This window comes from Monodelphis domestica, chromosome 5, assembly GCF_027887165.1.
Source record: "Monodelphis domestica isolate mMonDom1 chromosome 5, mMonDom1.pri, whole genome shotgun sequence".
Classification (NCBI taxonomy): Eukaryota; Metazoa; Chordata; class Mammalia; order Didelphimorphia; family Didelphidae; genus Monodelphis; species Monodelphis domestica.
In genome coordinates, this window is record NC_077231.1 from 116,252,560 (window position 1) to 116,274,031 (window position 21,472).

Here is a 21,472-nt window from a genome sequence, read left to right on the forward strand (position 1 = left end):
GTTTAGGAAGGTATACCAAGTTGCATTGAAATCTGTTTTATAAAAGATATTAGTAAGAACATCTAAGATTTTCTACAAGTAATATGGAACCTGAAGATCCCTTCAGAGCCACCCTAAGGACTTACAAAATGTCCAAGAGATGTCCTCAGACCAGAAAACTAACTACAACAGACATCTGAAATCCAATAGGAATTGTATTAATAAAATGGATATTAGGACTGGATTACTAAGATACTAGAAGGTTTGCTGTTAGTATTGTTGATCACCATTATATTACTTTGGTTTTTTTTACAAGTATCTGCTGAGTTTTCTTAATTATCTTGGTGATACTAAATCTCTCTTCTAAATTCGGTCCATGGTTTTATATGTTATTACTATGGCTTGTGCTATGATTAATCTATCACGTTATTCTTTTCCAACTTTGCATTAGTCACAGTGTGTGTTGTGCCTATTCTGAATTTCTACCCCAAAAAACAGTTAGTGCATACTGTTGATAATAGTTAAAGACCTTAAAAGATCATAATTGGTCAATGAGACAACTTTGTCTCTCGTGCTCAAAAGGGAGGAACTGACAAAACTAAAATTGATCCTCATGATGTCTTTAAAACTACTTACAAGTAATTGATTTTGTCCTGTGCTCTCTTTTTTTCCTCTAACTGCTTAAATTTGGGGGTTTTGTCTGTAGTTCAAAATTCAGCTGGGTCTGCTAGGGGTTAAGTTTAGAAATTCAGCTCTCTTGCTAATCATTGACCTTTTCTTGGCTCAAAGAGTTTGGCTAACATGGAGGATATGGAGAAGGGAGTTACGCCCAACATTTTCAGCTTCCAAACTATTTTCTGGCTGCTGCTCTTTCACCTGGACTCCACCAAAGAGCTCTTCCTAGACTCATGGGGAAAAGAGGGATGTTGTTAGCCACAATTACCAGACTTTTAGCCAATTGTGTTGTTCTCTGCAGCTCAACTCTATAACCTATGATTTTGCCCTCAATCCCGTATCATCTACCTTGCTCTGTTTGGTTGCATATTCTCTAAAAATCTCTGTCCAGTTGGGGGTCTTTAGCATGAATGGAGTTAGGCCCTATTCATTGACAGGGAGCATGATGCTGATAATATTATCATGTTCAGAGATCTGGCTCAGTTTACCTTTTTATTAAAATTCTACTGTAATATGTAGAACAGTAGAAAAAGTGTAGCAAAAAATGTAATGGCATGCTACTGAGCTATATGAAAAAATGAAAATTATATAAAGAATTCAGAGAAACATGGAAAATAATTAAGGGAAGTGATGTGGTATGAATTACAGAACCAGGAAAATATACACAATGACTACAATATAGACAAAGCATAAAATGAAAATAGAATATTGTGTAATCATAATGACCACCCACACTTGGCCTCAGAGATGATTAACGATAAGTGAAAGACTACAGATATGAAATGTGGCTTCAGTTATAATACATAGTTGGGAGTATTGATTGATTTTAAATTTTTGAATTTTCATTCTAAGAGACTCAGTGATGTAGAAAAAAAAATTAAGAGAAATGAAAATTCAGTTTATACCTCATGCCCATCAAATTGTCAAAGATGGTATTCCAACGTTAATGAGGTGGGAACCTAGTTATATAAATATGTTGCTGATGGAGTTGTGAACTGGTCCAAACATTCTTTGGGGGAAAATTGAAATATGTAATAAAAGTTACTAAACTTTTGACCCCATTACTAAGCATATGCCAAGGAGACCAAAAACAATCAAATTTCATGTATGCCCAAACACACATAGCAATATTTTTTGTTATAACAAATAACTAAAAGAAAAATTGATATCAATTGAGGGATCACTGAACAATTCTGATATGTGAATATAATAGGATGTTATTATGCCAAAATATTATGGCAAAGAATTCAAAGAAAGAGTAAAAAGTAGAAACAGTAATATGTGTGTATACATATATATAAATGTTAGTGTTAAAATGTTAAAAGGGCAAGTCACTTACCCCCCATTGCCTAGCCCTTACCACTTTTCTGCCTTGGAACCAATACATAGTATGGATTCTAAGATGAAGGTGAGGGTTTAAAAAAAAAAACAATTTTGCATATACTATTTTTTTAAATATTTTGTTTGATTTTGTTAAACTATTGCTTCAAAGGGTCCATTGAGGATCACATTGGCAGGTAGACACTGAAAAAACCCTTAAAACATCATTGTGGACCTGAAGTAGGCAGGTGGCAACAGAAGTGAAATTAAGATTATGGCCAAGGGAATGCAAAGAGGAATATTCAAGACATTTTAGATAGCAAATTTGGCAGATTATGTGTGAAGGTGAAAAGAAAGGAAGCAATCACTCTCCCTCTGGTCAACTCAGAATAAAAAAAAAATGTATTCCATGCAATGCCATCTGAGAATCTGTGAAATTCTCCTGATTCTCTAAAGTGCGTCATTGTCATCAATGACAACCTCCAGAGCAAACTATACCACCTGGTTACTAACTTGACAGTTTCATAGGCAGAATGCACGGTGAGGAAGGTAGATATACATTGGCTCCCCCTGATGGCCAGTAGTGTTTCCACCCCACATTCTTGGGAGAGACAGGAGGGGACTTGTTCTCGCTCAATCACCTTAGAGTCAGCGTTCTAAGGATGATGATTAAGGAAAACAATATGTATCTACACCCATGAAACCAAACATAATTTCCCATCAAAATAAGATGACTTATGAAGTAAAAGGTTTCAATAAAGCAATGTTAAAAAGACCTGGATTTAATTCTTATTTATTTCTACCATTTACCACCACCCATGTGATTTGGAGTATACTTATACAGACACTTACTAGCTGTGTGATCCTAGGCAAGTCACTTAATTGTTTGTCTCAGTTACTTATCTGTAAAATGAGCTGGAGAAGAAAAGAGGAAATTACTCCAGTATCATTGTTTAAAAAAAAAACAACCTAAAACTAAAATAACAAATGGGGTCAGAAAAGTGTTGGACTCAACTGAACAAAACGACAGAATTGGGATCCAAAGTGATCCTAGGATTGGCCAAAACTCAAAAAAAAAAGGAAAAAGATTAATAAATATAAAAGTATGCATTGAGAGGAAGAACTCTGGGAATAGAAACACAGAAGAAAAACAACTGCCCAATCTCAAGGGTCGATGGAGATATGGTTAGGGATGTAGACCAAACCATCACTCTGGTGCAAATATTAATAATATGGAAATAGATCTTGATCAATGACACATGTAAAACCCAGTGGAATCGTGTCAGCTACAGGGGGGGTGAGGGGGTAGAGGGTAGGGAACTTGAATCAATGTAATCACGGGAAAATATTCTAAATTAGTTAAAAAACTTTCAATAAAATTAAAAAATATATTAAAAATTATTTTTATGTTATTGGGGGAAATAAATTTATTTTTTTAAAGGGATTGAGGCAGACCCAACATTAAAGGGCACAGCATCCTAAATCTACATCTTCTTGCGTAATCCAGCTGAACTAATTAAGTAAAATGGCCCTGGCTCCTTTGCATGGTATGCACATCACCTAACAGTTAACATAAAGGGGGGAAAGGAATTCAAGAGGACAGTAGTTTTACTGGTTCAGTGAGGGGTTAAAAAGGTGAGCCAGGGAAGGATCTGAGGGGTCAAGGGATAGATTTCAGTAGACAAGGGAAGAGCAGTTCTGCTTTTAATATAAGGGCAGCTAAGTGAGAGTGGACAGCATGCAAGAGTTCAAATCCAATCACAGACGCTAGTTATGACTGGACAAATCACTTACCCCTATTTGTCCATTTCCTCACCTGTAAAAAGGGCTAACGGAGGGAACAGCCAACCACTCCAGTATCTTTGCCATGAAAACCCCAAATGGGGTCAAGAAAGAGTTGGACACAGCTGCTATTGTGCACGCCATTTCTCCAGTCAGTTTTGCACTGAGGGGGAGTTTTAGTGGGGTGAAGGTGAGGTGGAGAGTCATGAAGCAAACAGAAGCTGCCACCACCAGCGAGTCTCAAAATGGAACTTGTCAGAATGGATATTAGTGATCGGAAACACATGTCGTTAAGGGAGTTAATGTCACATAGCCTCATGGTTCTTCCTTGTCCAAAGCAGTTTATTATTGTTTGCTGCAATTTGATGTATGATAGCTGCTGACCTATTTCTATTTGCCATGAACCAATCGCTCTAGATGAAGGAACCCCAAACCCACCCTACACCAAACGGTCTCAAATAATCTCTAGCTTGAAAAAGCTCTTTCTTTTGGCATCTCAGGTACGTTCTGCACCCAAGTCTGGGGCAGATTTGTTCAAAGCTTAATTTAACTCGAGTTCAGGCAAGTGCAATCAAGAACAGAGATAAGAGGTTCCAGAGTTCACACGTGAATGTTTTTTACTAAACTACCTCCTGATCTCATAAACCTTCAACATCCACAGGAATATCAAGATATTTAGATCTAAAATTAGTAAAACCATACACAGACATGGTATATTAACTAGATTTGGATACCCACTACAGGTATCAATTTCAAAGCCGTATGTGCTACTTCTTATATAGCCTCTTCCATAGGGAGAGTACCACGTAGAAGTGGTACTGACGTGATTTTATGTCACTTCTAGGAAAGTTCTCCTGTCTAATAATTGGGATATAGGACTATATATTGGGGAGAACAGAAAGTCCTATTAGAACTGAAAGAACCAGCGATGAATCTAAATTTTCAAAAGTGTTCACATACAGTATGTATTTAAATAATATACCTGTTGTCTCCCCCTACAAATTTTAGCTAGAAAGGGAATTGGGAAAGAATAAAGGAGGAGGAGGAGGAGGAGAGGGTATCCAGATATTCCTAGCTTCCAGGAAGGCTTCACTTTGTGTCCCTTTTTTACAGAGAATTTATATCTGAGAAATGAATTGTCTCATTTTGCAGAAGAAACAGACCAGAAGTTATGGTTTGCCCAAGATTATCAGGGTGGTTCCTATTTGAAGATTACTTCATAAAATGCCTTAAGTTTTCCCCAAAGTTTTGAAGTTCAGTAAAGCTATTTATTTATTTCCCTTAACCTCTAGCTCAAAACCCTGAACAGATCCTGATTATTTTCAAGAAACACCAGAGAAACCTGCTCTTAGCAAGAATCTTTCTACTGGATTAAGGAATCTTGGATGGTCTGACATTGTCTGAAGAATAATTGCATTACTCTCATCTCACAGATTTGGTTAGGACTCGCCATGCTCAAAGGAGAAAGATTCCAAGTTGGCTAAATGGAGATTTAATGTTACCTCGCCCTCAGTATTTTCCTAGGGCACACCTTACTAGTTTCTCTTTATTGGTCTACTTATAACCCATGTGAGTAGTGTAAGTCTAATGCTGCACCTCAGAAGTTCACAGATTTCAGGAAAAGGAGAGATCCAACACAAAAGAACTGAAGCTAGGTCTCTTTTTCCCTCAGAGGGTGAAATTTATTTCTGAGGAAGTTCACTCAGTTGTCACATAGTATACAGCAGGAAATTTCTCCTCCCCAATCCTGAGAATATAGGACTGGCAAAAGAAAAAAAAAACAACCACACCTGGGAAGGTTTAGCACCAGCATCAAAATAAAAAAAGCATTTACTATAATTTCTTTGGTTGGGGTTCGTCCCTTTAGAGTTGGTGCCAAAATTTTCTTTCAATTCATAATAGCAATATGGTAAAGCCAGAAAAAAAACCACAGTTGCTGCTGAAATTGAGGAGGCCGTTTCATTTCTTTCTGTTATCTCTTGAGCATGCGTTCCTGGATCTCAGCTTGCTGGTAAGGGTTTTTCTTCCCATGTTTTTAATTTAAGAATAAAAAAGTTCTGATCTTCTCAAAAATCTTGTTTAGTTTATTGCTTGGATATTTCTTTGGTGTTGATAAAGTATTTAAGGTTTCTTTTTCTGGTGTTCTTTTAGCACACCTGTAAAGTAAACAGTCAAATTTCTAATTCTAAGTTGAGCTCAAAAGCACGAGTCACATACTATAAAAATGTAAAATATAGACAGCACTAGAAGTTTCAAGTGTTAAAACTATTCCAATTTTAAAAAAGAAGTCACTACTCAAAGAACATTTATTTACAAAGATCAGTAGCTGCCTTCCATGGAAAAAGCTTTATCCAGAGTCAGTAAAAAACTGTTCACTACCCAGAACTGGAAAAGTTCCTTGGACAAATTGAGCAGCAAGAAAGCCAATTTATAATGCAACTTTGAAAGCATAGGAAAAAAAACTCTATAGTATAATCCAAAGCTTTGGGCATCACGTCACAACAATTTAATCTAAATTAAAAAGGTAAAAGTCTAAGTCTCTCCATCCCATAGTGAAATTTGTAAGAGCAAGAAACCCAAATCAACAGGAGAGGATGTGGCAAAGTTGGGACACTAATTCATTGCTGGTGGAGTTGTGAATTGATCCAGCCATTCTGGAGGGCAATTTGGAACTATGCCCAAAGGGTGATAAAAGACTGTCTGCCCTTTGATCCAGCCATAGCACTGTTGGGTTTGTACCCTAAAGAGATCATAAGGAAAAAGACCTGTACAAGAATATTCATAGCTGCGCTCTTTGTGGTGGTGAAAAATTGGAAAATGAGGGGATGCCCTTCAATTGGGGAATGGCTGAACAAACAATGCAATGATCCTGAACAACTTGGAGGAATCTATGAGAAAAACACTATCCACATTCAGAGGAAAAACTGTGGGAGTGGAAACACAGAAGAAAAACAACTGCTTGACTACATGGGTCGAGGGGACATGGCTGGGGATGTAGATTCTACATGAACATCCTAATGCAAACATCAACAACATGGAAATAGGTTCTGATCATGGACACAAGTAATACCCAGTGGAATTGTGTGTTGGCTATGGGAAGGGGTGGGGGGAGGAGAGGGAAAGACTATGATTCTTGTAACCAAGGAAAAATGTTCTAAATTGACTATTAAATGAAATGTTCAAAAAAAGAGAAACCCAATAAACCAATGTTTAAGGTAACTTGGGGTTTTCTTCCTGCCTCCCTTCCCACCCTCCCACCAAAAAAGTACAATTGTATCACCTACAAGAGCCTTCTGCACAAGGTAAGGCAAATAGAAGGCAGAAATTAAGGTAAAAGTGCGCAAGGATATGCCACTGTTTTGCTGTGTCCGACACAGAGAAGACACTTGAATAATGGCTGCCTGGGGAATATAGAAAAGAGGAGCAGCCAGATTTCCTTTCTCCTCCTGACATGATCAAATTTCAGAAAGGATTAGGATTTGCTGGGTTGTATAGTTGGCCACTAGGGGTCAGAACAGCACAGAAAAACATCCACTGGAATAAATAGCATTATTTTGAGAATGGGCAAATTCATAGCCTGAACTCTATAGGACTTCCTAATTAAAAGTAGTCAGAGGGTTGGGGGCAGCTGGTTGGCTCAATGGATGGAGAGCCAGGCCCAGAGATGGGAGGTCCTGGGTTCAAATCTGAGCTCAGGCACTTCCTAGCTGTATGACCCTGGGCAAGGCCTTAGAACCAATATTCTAATGATTCTAAGACAAAAGGTCAGGGTTTAAAAAAATAGTTGGAGGAAACGAGGCTTGGGCATTTCCATGCTTTACTCTTTACCTGTAATGGAAAAGGTGCCTCTCAGAGTCAGCCATCACTCAGCGCTGCTGGGCTGAGCGGTCGGAGCAGGGTTTTCAGTTGGTGCTTCAGCCACCTGAGGAGAACAAGATGAGGGGAAGCGGGTCAGGTCGCTGCCTAATAATGTTTCTGTCCACGTGGGACACGCGGAAGGCAAACGTGCTCTAAAAATCTGCCAGCAAAGAGGCCAATATCAGCCGGGCCGGGAGATCTGCTCCGCTCGCCGGGAAGAGGAGCCACGAGGAAGGGCCGCGGGCAGGGGCAGAAAGGAAAGCCCCCCGCCCCAATCCAGCACCTTCTGTTCCTCTAGGTGGTCCCCAACGCGGCGTCCGGATGGAGGGAGGGCCGCGGGCAGGGGCAGAAATGAAAGCCCCCCACCCCAATCCAGCACCTTTGGTTCCTCTAGGTGATCCCCAACGCGGCGTCCGGATGGCTCGAGAGACTGGGTTCAAAACCTCGCCAGCCACGGCGGAATCATTTTTCACGGTGCCGATTTGTGACTCCACTCGGGGCTGGGGGCCGAGAGGGGGAGTCGTCGGCCGTTTCCTTCTCCAGTTTTACAGCCGAAGCCCCGAGTGTTAAGTGAGGGCGGCCCAAGGCCACAGCCACGAACAGTGAGGCTGGTGTGAACGTCAGGCCGGGCACTGCCGCTGCGCCACTGAGCTGCCCCTCCCCCGCACACACACGCGTGCGCTGCACCAGACCACGTCATCCTCCCAAATTCTAGTTTCCAGGATGCCGAGCAATGCTGACCTTCCTACGAGAATCGATCCAGAATTCACTTCAGGAGGCTACCCAGGGCCCGGCTGCGCCTGGCAGTGCTCCCGGAGCTGCCCCCGGGACGGCGTTTAGGGCACAATTCCTCGCTCTGATCTGGTTCTAAAAGAAGTCCGTCACTCTTCCGGATGAAGAAGCCGGGCGGTAGAACCACCACGGCCACACGCTAGCGCGTCGCTCTAAGCGTGAGACCTTCTCCAAGGATCCAGGAGGGAAAAAACTGCTGAGTGAGTTAAATCGCACCCATATCGCCAACTCGGATAAAAAAAGGAAAGCCCCACGCTTAGATTGTGCCTCAGCCGGGCGACTGCGCCAGGTACCGAAGCCTCCTCCGCCTCGGGATCCTCGCAGGCCGGCCTAAGGAGCCAGTTACCGTTCTATACAGTATTTCGGGCGCATTCGCTGTGCAGCCCTGGGCAAGTCCATTAGTACGGTCTGCCTCAGTCCCTCGTGTGAAATGAGCTGGAGGAGGACACGGCACGGCACTGCAGTGCCTTTGCCCAAAGATCTCCACACGGAGTTGCGCAGGTGGGCGCGCCTGGAAAGACGGGCAGATGAAGAAATGTCCAAACAAATCTCAAAACCAATCGGAATATCACGTTCGCCATCATCCAGCCCAACAGGGTGCTGGACTTGGAGCGAGAAGGCGCGGGCTTTCATTGCGTCTCTCTCAGGGCTACCATCTCCTCTCCCTCCCCACGTCTTTTGCCTCTTTCTTTGGAGGAATACGCCAGGAAGTCAGACGCGACTGAACATCATCAAAATGCCTCAACATCTTTAAAGCATCATGCAAAATGCTAGCTATTTCCTGCAACTCCTCTCACAGATGAGTGACTTGGCAAGTGGCAGGAAATCTAGAACTACAATTCACCTATCCAAACTCCAGGCTTTTTAAATTCTGGGATCTCATTCGCTCAGATCCTGATACAGATCACCACGGTTGCCCTTGCTGAGCCATCTTCACAGACACCAGTGGCGCATACTTGATGCTGCTGCCTCTCGCGCCTCGCTCATGGCAGCCTTTAGTCCTCCTAAGAGTTGTTAGCTGCGTCCATTCCCTTCAGGTGACACTATTTCCGGCTCCCCAGAAGCGGCAGGGATCCTTTTTTGTTCAAAGCAAGCGTACTGGACCCCAAGCCTTCCGTGTTTCTTTTCATCTCTTGAGTTATCGAGCTCATGAATTGCACGTGTAAGGGCTGAAAGTTATGAATTTCAAAGGCACACTAAGGCAATTCTAGTGGGAACACATTCCAACTGACCTCTGGGACACACACCTACTTTCAGAGAGAAAAAGCCCTCGGGACATTTGTGTTTAGATACAGGCGATCTGGCACAGGCACATTTTCCTGACTAAACTCCCTCAAGTTTCCCATTCAACGCACTGACTTCTCTGGAAGAGATCGCTCCCTAACTCGTCCTTGGACAGCAGCGTCTTCTTTATTTAGGAATCCCTCAAACTTTAGGGTAAGAAGAGGTAAGCGCTGAAGCAAACTTCCGATCTCTTCCAGGAGGCTACACTCGCCCATTTTACACAGACATCGCAGCCCAGAGTTGCAACCGCCCAGGCCCAATAACTGGCCATCCCTTTGCAGGCCACACACGGCCTCCAGTGCCGCCCGATTCATTAAGGCAGAGCCCTTTTTCACCAGCGAGCCAGACTTCTTTTACACGACTGTCCTTAGACCCAGACGTCTGCATCTCCGGCGTCCAGGCCCAAATGAACTAAAAACCATCTTCCTGACTTCTGGAACATCTCTATTACCTCTTTGCCATCCTGGGAAGGAGCATTTGGAGGGCGAGGTCGGCGCCGGTAGTTGTAGGGGCGCCGGTAACCCCGGCGAGCCGATGGCTGCTGGGGGCCGCCAGCCCCGTGCTGGTTCTCCTTGTCTTCCGCCTCTCCGACAGGAAGAACAGGACGCGGTCGAGGAGGGCCCCTGCAGAGGATTACAGAAGAATATTAGGAGAAACAAGGATGGTGGGTTGTCTTTTTTTTAATTTAGGAAAAACAGGCAGACACTGGAAGAAAAGTTTAAATTACAGTAGAAGCATTACTTTTTTTTTTTAATTGCAGAGACGTGGATGATGTGACAGAGAATCAAGCGACTTGCATTGGTATTCATGAAGAGCTACAAATGGCATGGACAAAAATCTTGCAGGTTTGCGTGGCTTTTAATCATCACCCAGTGCCCAGCTAGTCACGTTCCCAGTGGAATCAAATCTGTTTTGTTATTCTGGAAATGACAGAGAGGGATGCCACTTTTCTCCCATGTCACAAGAAAAACTTGGGGTACCCTGGCATCATCTGCATTCCACAGTACTCCATTTTATACATCGTAGAGCAAGAAAAATGAGCCATCAGGGTTCCCGGGTTCTTATACACCCCTTGACTTTTGTCAGTAAGAGGGAACACAAGGAGCCGCACGTGCCCTTTAACCACGTAATGAAGCCACAGCCAATCATCCCACAATATCTTCCTGCCCCTCCACCCTGGAGCCACATACCTTCGATACCGTGGGTGATAGTTGGGATTTCGGTGTACTGACGATGCCTGAAGCTGTGCTCCTTCTGAGACTCCGTCCTTCATCTCCCCCATCTCACCACCCTAGAAGGCCACAAGTAGGACAGTCACGATAAAGAGCAAGACTAGCAGAGGCAGGTAGTGCCTTTCCTAGCCTGGAAGATTCAAAGTCATATTTACAACATAAAAGAACACAAACAATCTTAAGATCAATAGCCAACCTGCAAAGCTATCACTATTGTTAATAAAATAATCATGCAGAGGAAAAAGAGGGGGAAATTTTCTCAAGTGATTACAGCAAGAGAAAAACATCACCCAACTATCCAATGACTCTGGAAGTCTATTATTTTATCAAAGTATCAAGTAAGATTTGCATAGCACTCTAGGTATAAAATGTCTCGTTTCAATATATAATGGACTATAATCTTTACCTTATAAAATATGACCTAAGACTCAAGAGAAAGGAATGGAGGTATACAATGAACTCAGTGCTTCCCTTTGGAATGAAGATAATGCCACCAGACAAGTGTCAAATACTTCAAATTTTTAGTTTATTTCTCAACTCATCCATATGATCCTACAGAGGGCAGCTGGATGGAGAGTCAGACCTAGATGGGAGGTCCTGGGTTCAAATCTGGCCTCAGACACTTCCCAGCTGTGTGACCCTGGGCAAGTCACTTGACCCCCATTGTCTAGCCCTTACCACACTTCTGCCTTGGAGCTAATATACAGTATTGACTCTAAGACGGAAGGTAAGTTTAAAAAAAGAAATGATCCTACAATCATTTATCTTATCAGGTTAAAGATGCTAATAGTGCTAGAGCAAGAAGGCTCCTCAAGAACTAGTCTGTCCCTCATTTTACAGATAAGTAATACAAGTCCAAGAAAATGGAATGGTTTGCCCCAAATCAAACTTCAGAGATGGAATTTGAATCCAGGTCCTCTAACCTTAGATAATGCTTTTTCCATTGTATCAGGTTAATGTAAAATTTCCTTGAAAAGGAAAAAAGTTACATAGATATCAAACTGAAACACAAAGACAGATTTGGAAAAAATGTGGCACACACTTGAGATCAAACCAGTAATTAAATTGGATTCCCTGTCCTTTAGGATGCATCCTCTCTCTTCTTCCTTGATCCCAAATAAATGCCAATGGTCTAGGGAAGCTATTGCCTTAAGGAGAGTAGTTCTCCCATCTTTTCATTTACTCCACTCCTGGAAAAACTCTTGTAGGCTTCCAATTACTTCTAGTGTTGAAGGCTACAGTTTGGCATTTAGACCTTTCACAAATCCTCTCCAACCTATTTTTTCCCAGTCTTATCAAATGCTATTTCCTTTCACACGTCTTCTATGGTCCAGCCAAATGGGCCTTCTTGCTCTCCCCCAATTTCCTTCCCCTACTAAAAGGGTCTGTGGCTGCACCCATGCACATATATACTTCATATCACCCACTTGTGTGCCTTTGTATACTGAAGTTATTCCCCATGTGGCTCAGTTTCAAATATGACTTTCCACATAAAGCATTCAGTGGTGTCCCCAGGTGCTAGTGCCTTTCCCCCTTAAAATTATCTGGTTTAGTGTGTGTGTGTACACAAAACATATAAATGAGTGAAGTGAGCAGAACTAGGAGAGAACTGTCCATAGTAACAGCAATATTTTATAATGCTTATACAATAACTCCAAAGGATTCATGAAAAATGCAGTCCACCTCCAGAGAAGTTTAACTCTGTGTACAGATTGAAGCGTATTTCTTTCACCTTTTGTGTCCTTATTTTTTGTTCAATATGATTAATGCAAAAAATGTCTTTGTGATTTCACACATATAATGGGGTATCCTGCCTTTTTGGTGGGTTGAGAAAGGCTAAAGATAGGGTTTGAATTCAAAATTTAAAAACATGTTGTTTCCCGGATAGAATAAGAAAAGGCTTTGTATCCCACACTTTGTAATCTGGCACATCATGGGTACTTAACATTTAAAATGATTCAGAATATTAAAAATCCCCCAAACACACCACATTTCCCTAATAGTTGACATATTTAACATGTTTAGATTTTTAAAACCTTCGCTACATTCTCATAATTACCCCCAAATTATTTTGGGATGAAGGAGATGACTTTGTAATTTTACTGGAATAAGAAGTTCCCAAAGAAAAACTGCCTCTACCAATGCTCCCTTCTCCTATTTTGGTCAACTACCATAGAGAGTAGGAACTGAAAGGCTCCTAACTTGCAAAACTATTATAATAAAGCCCCCTTATAATGTGGATTTCTCCAGTCCTTTATTTCCAACATAAGGTGTTGCTCCTCAAATTTAAAATGTCCAAAACCAAACCCTTGGACCAATTCTTCTTTCTTTCTCATGTAATAGAGGATATCCCATAAATTGAGCTTAAAATAGCACCAAAACTTTTGGGATATTCTGTATATCTGATTAATTATCAACCCCTGTCTACCCGATTTCCTTGGCTCCAACTGTCTTATTGTCTCTAGGTATGGGCTCTTCTTTCTTCAACCTGCCAATCTCTTTTTGCCCATTTTTCACTTCAAGATCTGACTTGGATAACTAGCATGAACCATTCCTAGGACCCCAAAGGCATCCTCCCTCCTCAAAATTCCAGTCCCCAGATTTTTCTTAAATAGTAATTATATAACTATTTCTAACTCACATTTTCCCACCAAAAGATAACAGAGTCAGTATTATGGCAAGGCCTAACTGTGTCTTGATACACAGCATGCTTAATTCTGATGTGCTAAGTGGCATACCATGCTGGACTCCTGCAACGTGCTGATGTGTCTGTAACAACTCAAATATAACACTGAAAGGATTATGAAGTGCTTGCCTCACCACAGCCTTATCAGGCTGGTAGAATATTTCGTATTAGTCTCATCTTATGGAAGGGGAAAATGAAGGCACTAGTCGTAGGTCACTCAGCAAGTTACTTAACTGTCAAAGGAAAGATTCAAACCCAACTCTCTTCTCTAAAGAGCCTTGCTGACACCGGGGAACTCTATAAACGCTTATGCTAAGGGAAGAATTTGAACAAAACACAGAGCAAAATGAGGAAGTCAGTTTTCCTAGAATCCTACACATGGATATAGAAGCGGGACTAAATTATTTCAGACATCCCTTCCTCTTGAGTTTTAGGACAAAGCAAAAAATTCCTGGCTTCACCACCCTCCAATGTCTGGGAATAGTGGCTGTTATTCAGTCATATTTGACTCACTTGGCAAAGGCACTGGAATAGTTTGCCATTTCCTTCTCCAGCTCATTTTATAGGTAAGAAAAACTGAGGCAAGCAGAGTTGAGCGACTTGCCCAGAGTCACACAACTAGGAAGTGTCTCGGGCCATATTTGAACCCAGGACCTCCCAGTCTCTGAGCCACCAAGCTGTCCCCTCTAATTTCTAAAAATCTAGGAGTGATTTATTTTTCCAGCTGGCAGAGAGTAAATTGAGAACATTACCGAGTGTTAGACGTTCACCTAATTTCCTACATAAGTATAAGTAATAATAAGAATTAGCTTGGCAGTTATAAAGATTAGATTCACAAAGCTGCTTTACATAAGCTTCATGAATCTCCGCAATAACCCTGAGGGAGTGGAGATACTCGTGGCATTAGCTGCTGCCCCATTTTACAGATAGTAAATAAACGGAGGCTCTGCAGTTGAGTGAACCTGCCCACAGGATACGAGCCTATTCACTGTCAGAAGTGAGGTGTGAACTCAAGTCCTGCTCCCTGCCCCCCCCACCCCCCAGTCCAAAATTCTATTAGAGCAAAAGGAAGCCCCAATCAATGTGTCTGTCTATAAAACTTAACACCTCAAAGGGCTGGCAAGGAATACCTAAAAATACTCTGAGCAAACACAAGTGTTATGCAAATGCCAAATATACTAAGTAGATGACTTCAAGCATGCAGCCCGGAACTCACTAAAAATAAAAGTCCATGACAAATCTCCCCGACTCCTCCCATCTCCATTTCCTAGAAGCCCAGAGTGGCGGTGCCCTAAAGAAACCACTGTGTCATGTACTAAGCCCTCCCATATTTGTCAAGTCTGCGGGCTATTTTTAGTATTCTTGTCAGGGGCAGCTGCTAAAGAGGAGGAGGAAGAAAACTAAGACGCAAGTAAAAAGCACCATCAACAAGAAGCGGTTGAAGAGGGAAGAAAAAAACCATTATCCAATTAGACAATTAGAATCAACTGACCAGATCCTCCTTTCCTTCCAATTCTCCTGGTGCCTTATCCATCGTCTTCTGCAGTTTCCCTGTAACCTCCACCCATTAGGAGATGCTCATCCCCGTTTCCCACTGTGGCTCCACTTTTCCTCCTTACCAGTGGTGACCCTCTAATTTACCAGTCCAACTTTCCACTCCACCCCCATCGCCTCCCAGCAGGACTTTACAGCATCATCCCTCTTGGGGACTCGGCCCAAACTTCAGCTGCCTCCCCAGGGCTGGTCCTCCCTCATCAGAGGCAGCGCGCCCTGCGCTCCACGGAAGGTAAGCTCCTTGAGGGGAAGAGCTATCTTTCTCATCTGTAGCTCGGCACAGGGCCCGACACATAGACCAAACACATCCTCTCCTCTCTCCTCAAGCCTCCAACGTTCCCCACCTCTCCTTTCCTTGTCTCTGACCTGAGAAAAGCAGCTCTCTGCAGGAAGCGCCCCCCTTCCAGGAGAGCCCCCCTCTCAAAACGCCACACCACCCTGACTGCCCTCGGCAGCAGCTGTCTCTGCAATCAACCAGTCCCAATCTATTTTGCTTTCTCCATTGATGGGCTGTTTCCCACAAATACCATTAACAACAAACTTGATTTGCCGTGTCTTTCTTTCATCCAGAATCACAGCACTTGAGAGCTGGAAAAAACCATTGAGGACCAACTCCTCCCACTAGATACAAAGACACAAACCCATATATCCAAGCCCTTTTGCCTGAAGGCTTCCCAAACAACAGGAGACCCTGACAGCATCGCATTCCAGTTTCGGACGACTGTGTCTGTTAGGAAGCTTTCTCGGATAGCAAGACCCCAACTTGCCCTTCCACCACGGCTCACAGTCCTCTCTGCCCTTGCTAGCTAACTGAACCAAATGGCAGCAGGTCAGAAAACCTGAACACGGTACGAAGTCGTCTCCTCGACAAGCTGTAGACCCCCAGTTCCTTCAAGGGATCCTCAGGTCACAGACAGGCCCTTTCTCTGCCCTCCTGACTTGGCTCCACTGTATACCCTCCAGCGTATGCCTTTCTTACTATCTGATGTGGACAGAACACAGCGTGGCTACCAGCACCTTCCTATTCCTGGAAGACGTGGCTCTCTAATGCAGCTCAAGATTAGTGTTTGGCTGCCACATCACACCGCTAACTCAGAATGAACTTGGGGTCCACTAAGCAACCAGACTGCATTCAGACCTGCTATCTAATCTTGTACCTGGCGATGCAGACGTTTTTGGGCCTGGGTGCAAAAGTTTACATTTCGTCTAGTCTAATTTATTAGGATCGACTCAATGAGCTCAAGATGTTTCTGCATCCTATCACCCAGTGTTAGTTATCTCTTCCAGATCTGTGTCATCTAGAAACTTCATGAGCATACATCAAGGCACCTAAATCACTGAAAACAGAAAGCTAAACATTCACAAGGCCAAGCAGACTACATGGGAGATATATCATGTCAACCATTAAAGCATTAACTACCGAGTCTGACTATTCAACTGATTTTGAATCCTATATAAATGTATTATTGTCTAATTTTTCTTCCAAGTTCCTCTGAGATACTTTCTCAAAAACTTTTGGCTAAAATCAAGGTAAAACTACCTACCACAGCATTCTCTCCTCATCCACCAGTTTCAATAATTCCATCAAAAAGAAATGAAGGTTAGTCTGGCACAACCTGTTCTCAATGGCATTCCAGTTTCCCAATGGCTTATAATCACTATTTCTCTTTTTAGATGCCACCAAACACTTTAATGATCTGTTCTAGAATTCTCTCAGGGATCAAAGTCAAACTTAACAGCCTGTCATTTCCAGGCCCCTATTTCTTCCTTTTTTTGAAATCAAGACATTTATTTGCCTTTCAATTTTGTAGTGTTTCTCCTGTTTTCTATGATCCTTCAAATGACTACCAACAATGTTCAGGAATTTTGTCTGCCAGTATTCAAAGGTCATATTTAATCAGGGCTATAAGTCTCTCTTTTTTTAAACCCTTACTTTCCATCTTAGAATCAATACTGTATATTGGTTCCAAGGCAGAAGAGTGGTATGGGCTAGGCAATGGGGGTTAAGTGACTTGCCCAGGGTCCTGGGTTCAAATCTGTCCTCAGATACTTCCTAGCTATCTCTAGGTCTGGCTCTCAATTCACTGAGCTACTCCCACCTGCCCCTCCAAGGTATGTCTTGTCTATTTCTAGTTCAAAAGATCTTTATTCTTGATAGAGAAAAGCAGCTTACTCCTCAAGTGCCACCCATCATCCTGCCCTGCCCTCTAAAGGCTTCTCTTCTTGGAGTCTCCTTTCTCCCAATGAGGCTTTATTAAGTGAGCATCCCTTGGCTACCCTCCCCAGCCTAGCCTCATCTTGAGCTTCATCATACTTGTTACAGGACTCTTCCCAATTCTCTCATGCCTCTTCCTTTCCCTGGTCTGGCTTCTAGGCTCCATTCATTTCTTTTATGAGTAGGCAGACAAGCTCCCTGTGCATTCAGGCTCTTTGTACAAGGATAATTTTTCTTCTGCATTCTAAATGGTCCCTTTTATGTCTTCATCTCACTAAACCCTAGTTTTCTTCTGAACTCTTTGAAATGTGCTTTCTCTCAAATAAAGAGTACATAACTATGCTCAGATTTCCTCTCCTCTTATATCAAAAACTCTGCGAAGCCAGCCATAGCACTGCTGGGTTTCTACCTCAAAGAGATAATAAGGAAAAAGACTTGTACAAGAATATTCATAGCTGTGCTCTTTGTGGTGGCAAAAATTGGAAAACGAGGGGATGCCCTTCAATTGGAGAATGGCTGAACCAATTGTGGTATCTGTTGGTGATGGAATACTATTGTGCTAAAAGGAATAATAAAGTGGAGGAATTCCATGGAGACTGGAACGACCTCCAGGAAGTGATGCAGAGCGAGAGGAGCAGAACCAGGAAAACATTGTACACAGAGACGGATACACTGTGGTACAATTGAATGTAATGGACTTCTCCATTAGTGGCAATGCAGTGATCCTGAACAACTTGGAGGGATTTATGAGAAAGAACACTATCCACATTCAGAGGAAAAACTGTGGGAGCAGAAATACAGAAGAAAAACAACTGCTTGATCACATGGGTTGAGGGGATATGATTGGGGATGTAGACCATTTCTACTCAAATGGCTACCATCCTAGCTCAGGCTTGGCTTGAACTGAACTAGGTCAAGATTATTCCAATAGCCTAGGCAGATGAGTGGCATAGCAGATAGAAGTGCCAGACCTGGACTCTGAACACTCATCTTTCTGAGTTCAAATCTGGCCTCAAACATTTTCCAGGCAAGTCTCACTTCCCTCATTCTCTAAAATGAGCTGGAGAAAGAAATGACAAACCACTTCAGTATCTTTGCCAAGAACACCCCAAATCAGGTCACTAAGTGTCAGACACAACTGAAACATGAAATTACCATCAAATCCTTGCTCCAATCTATCCTTTGCACAGATGCTAAATTGATACTTCACTGCTCTAGTGGCGCCATATTGCCTGCAGGGTCAAACAGTTTCTGTGTAGTATTTAAAGTCCTTCCCACTCTATAAGGCTTCACCTTACCTACCCTTTTAGATTTACTACACAGCAATCTCTTCCACACACTTTATGTGCTGTCCTGCTTACTATACGACATGCCATTTCCCATCGATTTCTTTCCATAGGCTCTTCCTCCTCACCTCCGCCTCTTAGAAACCCCAGCTTGTCACAAGGCTCAATTCAAGTATCACCTACACAAGCTCTATGCTAAGTTTTCCAGATCCTAGTGCTTTCTCTTCCCCCATCCCAGCAGTAAACACATCATTCCATCTGCTATTATATACATTTCCTTCATTCATCTAAAAAAAAATTCGTTTCATGATGGTGATGACATCGACAAAAAAGGGAAACCAATAGCTTTAATCAAAAAGAATCAGAGGTAGGCAAAGACTTCAAAACACAACCAACCCTGCTGCAGTTTTTTCCTACCTAAGAAGTCTCAGAAAATCCAAGTGACTAGAAAGGTTTGTTTTTTTTAAACAATACTGTTAGACATAATAGCCATGCAGAAGTACTTAGGACTGTGAGCTACTTGGTAGCCCCAAGGGAGGGCATAGAAAAGGTTCTGCTCTCACCCAGCTGGAGGAGGAGGAGGAGGAAGAAGAGGAAGAGAGCAATAGGAGAAGGATGGTGAAACAGGAGGATTGAAGGGTAAGGGCAGCCGCAGGGCAATGAGAATTTGGGTGCCATTTTACCTGCATGCTGTTGGCATGGGGAAAGACCCGTGAGCGACGGTCAAAGGTCTGTCCCACGTGGTATGGCGGGAACCGCCGCTGCCGGTACTGTGGGCGGCGCAGCAGCTGACTCCGAGCCCCAGGGAACTGCCCATCAGCTGTAGGGGGATCGAATCCTTCACTGCTGCCACTCCCTTCCTCCTCCTCCTCCCCAGGGTACTAGCGAAGCAAAGAAATGCAAAGAATCAGAATAGCAAGGAGGAAAGCGAGGGGAGGGCAACAGCAAAGACCACCAGAACACTGCAGAGGGTGAATCCCAAGAAAAAGAAATTTCATATATCCAAAAGATGTCACCTTATGCATCCAAGCTGACAGGCTAGGAGATGATTCCCCAATCCATGCAAGTGAGCTGATAGGCACAAAGTAATATGAAAAAGCAATTCATGGTAGATGTGATGGTTACTTGAGCAAATGTTCTGTATTTGCTGATCTAAAATCCCAAGTACTCCTGATTTTGCAAAACAAAATTATTAGTTCCACTAATACTGTACATGCTGTACTACCACCACCTGCAATAAGTTTTAATTCCAATGCAGGATAGCAGAGAAGGGAAGCAGTTTACCAAAATATTCTTAGTCTAGATACTCTATTTTAGCTTAGACATAAAAATTTTGCCAAGACCTATCCCTTTATAATGATAGAATAAGACAAGTGATTGTTGAAAATGGGGCTTGACAGTTGCCTGGATTCATTTTTTCATTTTTTGTAAATTGCACTCAGTTATCTGACCCACACATATATAAATAAAACCAAAAGACTGACATTCAAAGATGTTATCTCAAATCCTCATTTTGCAAAAAAAAAAAAAAGAAAGAAAAAAGAAAAAGGTCCATATGATCATTACATCCATATTTTAAACCTGCTCAAAACCATGAAATGGAAAATGTGGCCACCAAAGGGCTGAGATTTAAAAAATTCTATAGGAGCAAAGATTATCACTAATCTAGATTCCCCCTAGGAAATGAAGTTTTATCATTACTGTTCACCAAACTTTCTTGTATTATCTTAAGTAGCTAAAGTTTTATAGTAGTTATGCTCAAAGATGTTTAAAGATTATTTTGTTATGTTTAATAATGGCTTATATCCTTAAGAGCAATTTCCAGGAGGGAGTTGGATTAGACCAACAATATATAGCTCAGGAACATCCAGCTCAAACGGAAAGTCTCTGAATGACTTATTTTTATTTATTTTTTTTGCTGAACATTTCTCAATGACATTTTAATCTTGTTTGGAGCAGCTCTGGAGAGAGTTCAGAAGACTTGGAGGGGTCCCAGTTTGACATTCTTCCTGTAGTTTATCCAGAAACTAGAAAAATCACAGCTAAAATCCATAAGTGAACTGGGCCTCTTCTTCACACCTAAACTACATCTTCCTGGGCAAGGAATGAGGTGAAGATTTTTTTTAAAGGATTAGTGGATTAGGAAAGGAGGAAAAAAAAGGAAACATCTAAGGACTGCAAAGGATTGGGAGGGAGTAGAGAAGGGGGAAAGAGGATGACAGAAGGGAGAAGACATAGTAATACAAGGAAGAATAGGAATGAGGATATGGGATTAGTGAAAAATCATTAAAACTATAAGAATTAGCAAATATTCCAAAAGGGTACTTCTAGAACCCTGAAAAAAAAAATTTTTTTTTAAACCCTTACCTTCCATCTTAGAGTCAATACTGTGTATTGGCTCCAAGGCAGAAGAGTGGTAAGGGCTAGGCAATGGAGGTCAAGTGACTTGCCCAGGGTCATACAGCTGGGAAGTGTCTGGGGCCGGATTTGAACCTAGGACCTCCCATCTCTAGGCCTGGCTCTCAATCCACTGAGCTACCCAGCTGCCCCTCCCCCCCCCCGAAAAATTTTTGATAGCACAATTCTTTTGATAGAATTTGATAGAGCAATTTCCAGATAACTTAATCCTTTGGGCTATTTTCTGCATCATTTATGATGATAAAACATTGCTACACAGAGCAATGAACTTAGGAATTGGGAAGACCTCAGTTTGACTCCTGCTTCAGACACTTGCTGGTTGTGTTATTACTCTGGAAAAGTCACTTAATCTCTCAGCTATTATCTGTGAAATGGGGATAACAGTATCGAC

General features: G+C 42.2%; 1 protein-coding gene across 1 annotated transcript in view; it reads right to left on the reverse strand.

Moving 5' to 3' along the window:
- Positions 1-5,408: 5,408 nt before the first annotated feature.
- YBX3 (Y-box binding protein 3) overlaps positions 5,409-21,472 on the reverse strand; it is a 30,886-nt gene continuing 14,822 nt past the window's right edge. The window contains exons 6-10 of the mRNA XM_056799154.1: positions 19,347-19,544; positions 10,881-10,981; positions 10,142-10,313; positions 7,585-7,678; positions 5,409-5,912 (exon numbers count right to left, since the gene is read on the reverse strand). Coding sequence (XP_056655132.1) covers positions 7,619-7,678; positions 10,142-10,313; positions 10,881-10,981; positions 19,347-19,544 — 531 coding nt within the window. The 3' untranslated portion in view covers positions 5,409-5,912; positions 7,585-7,618. The remainder of the gene's footprint in view (positions 5,913-7,584; positions 7,679-10,141; positions 10,314-10,880; positions 10,982-19,346; positions 19,545-21,472) is intronic.